Source organism: Crocuta crocuta, unplaced genomic scaffold, assembly GCF_008692635.1.
Source record: "Crocuta crocuta isolate KB4526 unplaced genomic scaffold, BGI_CrCroc_1.0 scaffold13, whole genome shotgun sequence".
NCBI lineage: Eukaryota > Metazoa > Chordata > Mammalia > Carnivora > Hyaenidae > Crocuta > Crocuta crocuta.
Window position 1 is genome coordinate 8,651,914 of NW_027530007.1, and position 8,017 is coordinate 8,659,930.

The following is an 8,017-nucleotide window of genomic DNA, read 5'->3' on the forward strand; positions in this document are numbered from 1 at the left end:
CTTCGCCCCGCGTGCGAGGCGCACAGACTCGGGGCGGCGCGCGACACGCGGCCTCGGGCAGCTGCGACCGCGGCAGAGTCGCGTGGGCGTGCATACACACACGCTGCAGCCTTCTTTCCTGGTTGGGAGGTTTCGGGGTGCGCCCTGCCCCCTGCCCCCAACCAGGAGCAGAGCAGGGAGAGCCCAGTGCCTGTGACCCTACACTGCTATGGGTCCTTGGGATCAGGCCCAAGAGCAACCCAGGGCTTCCAGGGGGTGGGGGCGACACCAAGTGTCCCCCTAGCAAGCCCCAGGCCCTGGCCTCACCTTTACCCCAGGGGTGAGAGGGATGGATGGGGGGGGAGGAGTTAGAACACTAAGAAAGGAGACAGGGCACTGGGAGGGTGGCAGAGGCCTGAACGGGAGCTTCTTGAGGGACACTGAGCCCCCCACCCCACCCGGCTTCCTGGAGAAAGAGACAGCAGCTGGGGATGGCCGTGCTGGAGCTATTGCTGTCCCCATACACTCTGCCCAATGAGTGGCCCGGGGCGGGCCCCCAGACCTCTGGAGGGACCCACTGGCAAGCCAGGAAGGAACCTAGCAATCTGGGATTTTGGCTGGGCCAGACCAGAGGTGGCAGGCTGTAGCGGGCATCCCAGAGGGGCACTCAGCCCTTTAGGGAAGATTCCCCCCTCCCCCCCCTTAGGTGAGGCTGGGCTGTGTCTCCTGGGTGGGAGCTGAGGGTCCACATGAGGTCCCTCACTACTAAGGAGACTTCCTGTAAGGTAACCACTGCCCTCTCCCAGCCACTGTCTGTGCAGCTGGGAGGGCACAGGTCTCCCAGCTCTAGGTGGCTGGGGCGTCGCAGCCAGGATGTCCCCTCCCTTTCCCCTCCCAGGAGGGTGCTCAGCAGCAAGGACGGATGGGACTCAATGGTTTTCCTTCCTCCCTTTATGGCAGGTGAGACACTATGAGACAGGCTGGAGCTCCAACTTTGCCTAAAAAAGGAAGTGGCTGAGCCGAGCTGGAGGAGCTGGGGCAGGGACAGGCCAGAAGTGTGTCCCCGCCGCCCCCGCCCCCTCGGAGGGAGCCTTGGCTGTGGTGGTGCTGGCTCCGCCCCACAGGCCTCAGGGCTCTGCTGGGGCCAGAAGCTGCCTGGCGCTTCCGCTTGGGCCGGTGCGGGCGGTGGGGGCCATGGGCTGGGGCCCCTGAAGTCCAGGGTGTGCCTCCCAGAGGAGCCCGGCCCGGCCCCCAGCCCCAGAGCACACAAGGCTGGCCCGGACTGGGGCTGGAGGGGACAGCGAGCGGAGGCCATGCTGAGGCCGCAGCAGCCAGAGGAGGCCTGGGTTTCCAGCCAAGAGCTGACCCAGGGGCACTGGGGTTGAGGTGCCCAGGTGACCATGTGCACACGCTCCTTGGCTCATCCCCACCTGTCGGTGGGGTGGGGGGGGCTGGCCGGGGACTGCTCCCCGCCTTGTCCCCCAAGTCCTGCGCAGCAGGCAGGCCCCAGTCAGGCTTCGGCCTGTGCTGCTGGGCGGACAGGGAAGTTTCCGTCCCTTCTGGAAAAACTGAGCGGGTCTTCTTGGCCGTGACTCAGGCCCTCGAGGAAGCAGCCGCGCTCCTCCCTCCAGCCTCTCCATCGGAGGGAGAAAGACAGGAGGCCCCGTCTTAGGACTCTCTGCCAGGGCCTCTGCCCGGCCTTGGCTGAGCTCGGTCACCAACCCTGGCTAAGTTCTTGCTCAGCTCTGCCCACAGTCGCTCCGGCTGCGCGTGCTGGGCTCTCACCTGACCCCTGGGAGATGCCCCCACACCCCCTCACCTGGTCGGCTCTCCGCCCTTGGGCCCTGCTCTGCCCTGAGGCTCTGCGCTCCACAGGCCCCTGCTGCCTGCATTGCGGCAAGTCTCAGTCCAGTGTCCTGCACTTCCCGGGGGGAGACACTGGCAGATGGGGGATCCCCAGGGAGTTGTGGGGGTCAGCCAGGAGCGTACTAGTCAGGGTCAGGGCTGGGATCAAGGCAGACGCCAGAGGAAGCACGAATATAATTGTCCGGAAACCTCCTCTCTGAAGAAAGACAGGCTGGGAGGCCAGGGAAGTTGAAAAGGACAGACGCCGCCAGGACACAGCAGGCCCCGCCGCCCCGCCGGCCCCTCCCCCAGGCCCAGCCCCCGCTTGGGCCTGGACTTCTAGGGGTCGGGGGAGGGAGCAGGCTGTGTGGCTGAGGCAGCCCTCCCCTGCAGCCTGGGTCCAGTCTGGAGTCCCCAGAGCATCGCTTCCCGGAGCTGGCCCACCCCGCCTGCTGGGCGGCAAGCAGGTGGAGAGGCTCCCCGAGATGCAGGCTGCTCTGAAGGCCCTGCCCCGCCCCCGCCGGCCCGCGGAACGCGCCCTCCTCCGCACCGTCCAGGCCTCTGCAGAGAAGAAGGGCCTTTTGTCCCCAGCTCGCTTGACCCGAGGGAAAAGGGCAGCTCCCGGGGCCTCTGACCCCAGTCCCGGGCACTCTGGGCTTGAGGAGCTGCGCAGTGCGGGCCCCCACCCTCACCCAGCGGGGGGCGGGGAGGGCTGCTACTGCTGCTGCTGTTTACCGGTTTGTATCTCCCATACGCACCCAGGCACGTGCCCACCAGGGGCAGGGACAGGGCGGCTGTGGTCCTGGAACGGGGGTGTGGGGCAAGCCCAAGGCCCCCAGATCCCATCCGCAACAGTCAGTGGGGTAGAGGGAGGGGCGGCAAGAGCCCGGAGGCCCCTTCTGCCCCCAACCCAGCTGCCCCACCCACACATTCTTCTCGACTGGACCTGCCTGTTTGTGGTCAGGGACATGCCAAGACGTAAGAACCAGTCCTGAGGGTCTGGAGCTCCTGTTGTCGTAATCCCCAGGGGCCCAGGCCTGCCCTCTGCGGCCCCAGAGCTGAGACCCCCCCCCCAGTCCCCCTGCTGGCAGCCGTGGGCGGGCAGCCTGGGCATGGGATGAGTAGCGCCCTCTCTGAGTTCACCCAGCAGGTGTGAGCTAGGGCAGCCACAGGCCAGAGTCCGTAGACATGCAGGCACCCCGTCCTGCAGGCTGGAAAGGGATAGGCAGCGGCGTGCTGGCCCATGATGCAGGCCTGCTTATTTTCCCTGTCAGGGTAGGGCCATGTCAGACCACATGGCCAGGAGCTATAGGAAGTGCCCAGACCCTCGGGCGGACGCTGACTGGTGTGTGTTAGGGCAGTGAGGGAGCCTGGGGGGCAGAAAGGGTGGAGCAGGTTATAGGGCTTGCATGGGGGCAGGGGCAGTGTTGATGCCAGCGGGTTGATTCCAGGCATCTAAGGGGATGCCTTGGTCGCTGCCATCCAGGTAGAGCCTAATGGACAGGGGGTGGGAGACAGAGAGGAAGGCAGGCATCCAGAGTCCCAAGTTTTTAGCCTGTGCGGAGAGCTGCATAGTGTGCCCTTCCTGAGGTGGGACCCCAGCTTTGGTTCCCTCTGCTGGAAACTTCTGTATCACGAAGGTGACCACCACGACCGGCCCCGGCCCCAGGCAGGGTCCAGGCCAGTTTGGATTCGTGCATAGAGAGTATGGAGGGATAGACCAGGGTCAACACCTTGGTGGGGGCTCCCCAGAGGTCAGGGTAGGGCCCAGGGGACAGGGGAGGGAGCTTAGCCCTCAGAGCCAGCACCAGGCACTGCCTATTGCCACCCAGCTCACCCACCCCAGCCCAATTCCTGCCTAGCACCCTTTGCTTACCCCACATACCTGGATGGGGGCAGGGCTTACACCGCTTGTGTGGCTGAGGGGACTGAACTGGCCAAGTCCCCTGGCCCCCTCCTAGCTACCACCAGTGTCTAAGGGTGTGCCTGCAGACACCCGAGCTCCCAGGAAGAAATGCTTTGTGAATGAATAAATGACCTTGGGCAGGTCTGGGAACGTTACAGAGCCACCTGTTGGGGTGGGACGATGTCCCTGCCTGGGGTTTTAGGGGAAGCAGACAGAGGGATGCGTGCACATGTACACAAACATGTGATGTGCACATGCACACAGAGGCACACGAACACACGTGGGAACACCCGATGGCCAGGCACACGCTTTTACAGGGCAGGGGCCTGGGCACCTGGGAAACAAGCGTTTGTTGCCCAAAGTAGAGGTCTCTGCCTGGCCCACCAGTGACTCAGTGCCTCTGCCCTGGACTTTCCAGACTGGCCCTCTGAAAGCAGATCACTGGGGCACCTGGGTGGCTCAGTAGGATAAGCATCTGACTTCGGCTCAGGTCATGATCTCACAGTTCGTGGGTTTGAGCCCCGCGTCGGGCTCTGTGCTGACAGCCAGCTGAGAGCCTGGAGCCTGTTTCCGATTCTGTGTCTCCCTCTCTCTCTGACCCTCCCCTGCTTGCTCATGCACTCTCTCTCTCAGAAATAAATAAAATATTTTAAAAAATAAATAAAAAAATAAAAGCAGATCACTAGGCCCCTTCTGTTTACCTCCTACTTCCCTTCACAGGTGCTCTTTTGTGAGTGGGTGGGGCCGAGCTGGGGCTGAGGCAGGTCATGCCTGGGGCAGCTGGAGGCCAAGCAGGACCTGGGGTGCAGGCCTGGGAAGCTGGGACACACCTTAGGAACCCTTAGGGCTTCGGCAGCTGAGCTTTCCGTCAAGGCCTCCCCCCCCCCCAACCAGGCCCAGCTGTTGTTTTGATGACTCTGGGGCCAGGCGGATCCTCAGGAGAGTCCTCTTCCTCGGAGCCTGGCCAGAGCCTGACCAACCCTGGGCAGGAGGGGAAGGAAGGCGGCCTCAGACCAGGGGAAGCTATCCTTGGGCACTGGGCGGTCAGCCAGGCTCCTGTCTGACTGGGTGCAGACAATCGGAAAACCCCAAGAACTCCTGTGGGATCTGAGCCAGCCACACACCGGGCTCTGCTCAAGGCCACGGAATGAGGCCTGAGCCTGCAGCCCAAACCCTGAGCCCTGATCTTTGGGCACATCTGAGTCCTGCGCCTGCTGGTCACACACACAGCCCTGCTGGCAACACGGTATGCTAGATCCTTTAAAAGTCTTTTCAGCTACCCCTAGAATCTGGTCAAATTACAAGAAACACATTATTTTTTTTTTTTTAAAAAGTAATGTCTATGCCCAACATGGGGCTTAAACTTTCAACCCTGAGATCAAGACTCATATGCTCTACTGACTGAGCCAGCCAGGTGCCCCAAGAAACATTTTTTAACATACTGCTGGGCTTACAAGGAAGTATCTATCTTCAAGGCTCCCTCCAGATTAAAAACATTAAAAATAAAGAAATAAACAAACAGAAGAGTAATGAGCAGAAACCCAGGATGATGAAACGGAACAGATGGGAAAGCAGGACACCCCCGGACACAGGAATGGAGAGCCACACCGGCAATTATGGAAGCCTGCACAGGACCCTCGTGGGGCCCAGATGGGGCATGCCTCGAAAAGGAATCCCCTCTTGAGGGATGTGTCCTCAAGAATTTTCACAGGCATTGGGGCGTTTGACTCTGGCTCAGGTCATGAGGTCACGGTTCATGGGTTCGAGCCCCATGTTGGGCTTTGCACTGATAGCACGGAGCCTGGTTCAGATTCTGTCTCCCTTTCTCTGTCCCTCCCCCACTAGCTCTCTCTCTCTCTCTCTCAAAAATAAATAAACAAACAGGGTGCCTGTGTGGCTCAGTCAGTTGAGCAACTGACTCTGGATTTTGGCTCAGGTCAGGATCTCATGATTCATGAGCTCAAGGCCCACAATGGGCTCTGTGTTGGCAGTGTGGAGCCTGCTTGGGATTCTCCCTTTCTCCCTCTCTCTGCCTCTATCCCTGCTCGGCCTCTCTCTCTCTCTTAAAATAAATAAATAAACTTAAAAAAAAAAAAGCACAACTTAAAAAAAGAATAAATAAACATTAAAAAAAAAAACAGAAATGGGGACACCTGGGTGGCTCAGTTGGTTAAGCGTCCGACTTCAGCTCAGGTCATGATCTCATGGTTTGTGAGTTCGAGCCCTGCATCGGGCTCTGTGCTGACAGCTCAGGGCCTGCAGCCTGTGTCTCCCTCTTCTTCTGCCCCTCCCCTGCTTGAGCTCTGTCTGTCTCTCTCTCTCTCAAAAACAAATAAACGTTAAAAAAAAAGAATTTTCACAGGTATGAGCTGATAGTTAAAAATGAGCATTCAAGGGGCGCCTGGGTGGCTTAGTCGATTAAGCGTCCTACTTTCGCTTAGGTCATGATCTCCTGTTTCATGGGTCCGGGCCCCGCATCGGGCTCTGTGCTGACTGCCAGCTCCGAGCCTGGAGCCTGTTTCAGAGTCTGTGACTCCCTCTCTCTCTGACCCTCCCCTGCTCACGCTGTCTCTCTCTCTCTCTCACCTAGAAATAAATAAAACATTAAAAAAAAATGAGCATTCAATCAAAGAAACAATATACTATCAGTGAGAATCAGCAGAAACAATAAATAACAGATTTGGACCCCTAAGAGTAAGAAATTGGAATTGTTAGGTACAGAATATTAAAAAGCTATATGTGAAATGTTCAAGAAATTGAAGTAAAGCTGGAATCCAAAGATTGAACATGCACAGAGACCATCAAAAATGATGAGATTTAGGGGCTCCCGGGTGGCTCAGTCAGGTGAGTGTTCAACTTCGGCTCAGTCATGATCTCCCAGTCCGTGGGTTCGAGCCCCGTGTCGTGGTCTGTGCTGGCAGCTCAGAGCCTGGAGCCTGCTTTGGATTTTGGATTCTGTGCCTCCCTCTCTGTCCCTCCCCCACTTGCACTGTGTGTGTGTGTGTGTGTGTGTGTGTGTGTGCGCGCGCGTGTCTTAAAAATAAATAAACAAAAAAATTTTTAAATGATGAGATTTAAATTAAAAAAAACAAGTATGACTTTTAGATATGATAATAAAAGAACTTAAAATTGAATGGATGAGTTAACTGGCAGAGGGGATACAACCAGTGAATTGGTGAGCTGGAGGAAGATGAAGAAATCACCCAGAATGCACAGAGACAGACGGAGGTGGAAATACAAAGCAGAGGCGAATTGACTTGGAAAGAGAAGGGAAAAGGCAAAGCCTTCATTTCATAGGTGTCCCTAGAAAGACTGGGTACAATGAACCGGGAGGCGACTTGGAGACCTAGTGTTTGAGAATTCTCCAGAACCGATGAAAGATACAGATCTGTAGGAACAGGAAACACGGCGTGTACCAAACGGACAAGTAAGGACATATCCACGACTAGTAACATGCTTAATGCCAGCGATTGCAAAAGACAAAGACCTAAAATTATGCAGTGAGAACAGACCACGTTCTTAAGTGGGGCTCCTCTGACCCCGCGTCAGGCGAGCCCTGCAGGCCCTGGGCTTGCTGGCCATCGCCAAGCTTCTGGAGCCACGTCCTCGGGCCCTCGTGCAAGTCTCCCAGCAAGTCTCCCCTCTGACCACTTGGGAACCCTCCGGAGGACCGCTGACCGACCCGACACGGGGGCCTCAGGGCGGCCCTTTGGGAGCGCGCAGGAGCCCCGAGCAGCCACGGCGACAAGACGCCACCTTCCTCTGAGCCTGGCCTCGCGCCCCTTCTCTGGGAGGCGTCTCCCTGCTCCCCCCTGGGGGCTTCCCAGCCTCTCCCCGTCAGAGGGGACTGCGGGGGGGGGCACCTTGGGGAAGGGCGGCCTGGGTGCGGGGGAGTCAGGTGCCACCTCGCGGCCACTCGGAGCACTGCGCACGAGGCCCCGAGATGCGCCCGCGACTTCCGAGGACGGAACCTGGACGCAGACTCCGAGCTCGACGGCCTGGGGCCCCCTTATGAGGGTCACGGGGGGAGGGGCTCGGGGGCCTCCCGGGATCTGGAGGTCGTGTCCTTTGGAGAGGTCTCTGGGGGGGGTCACACCCAGGCACAGAACTGCTCCTCCCCGTCGGGGCGGCGTCCCACACCCCCGCTGTCGCTGGACCCTGGGAGGCGGCGGGGTCCCGGGGTCCAAGTTGGGGGCGGCAGCAGCGGGCGGAGGCTCCGGGTGAGGCGGGTGCGGGCGGCCGAGGCAAGCACAAGCAGCGGAGGCAGCGAGAGGAAGCAGAGGACGA

General features: G+C 59.4%; 1 protein-coding gene across 1 annotated transcript in view; it reads right to left on the bottom strand.

Annotated features, from left to right (window-relative positions):
- Positions 1-6,432: 6,432 nt before the first annotated feature.
- TMEM278 (transmembrane protein 278) overlaps positions 6,433-8,017 on the bottom strand; it is a 3,163-nt gene continuing 1,578 nt past the window's right edge. The window contains exon 2 of the mRNA XM_077764004.1: positions 6,433-8,010. Within this exon, the coding sequence (XP_077620130.1) occupies positions 7,821-8,010 (190 nt within the window). The 3' untranslated portion in view covers positions 6,433-7,820. The remainder of the gene's footprint in view (positions 8,011-8,017) is intronic.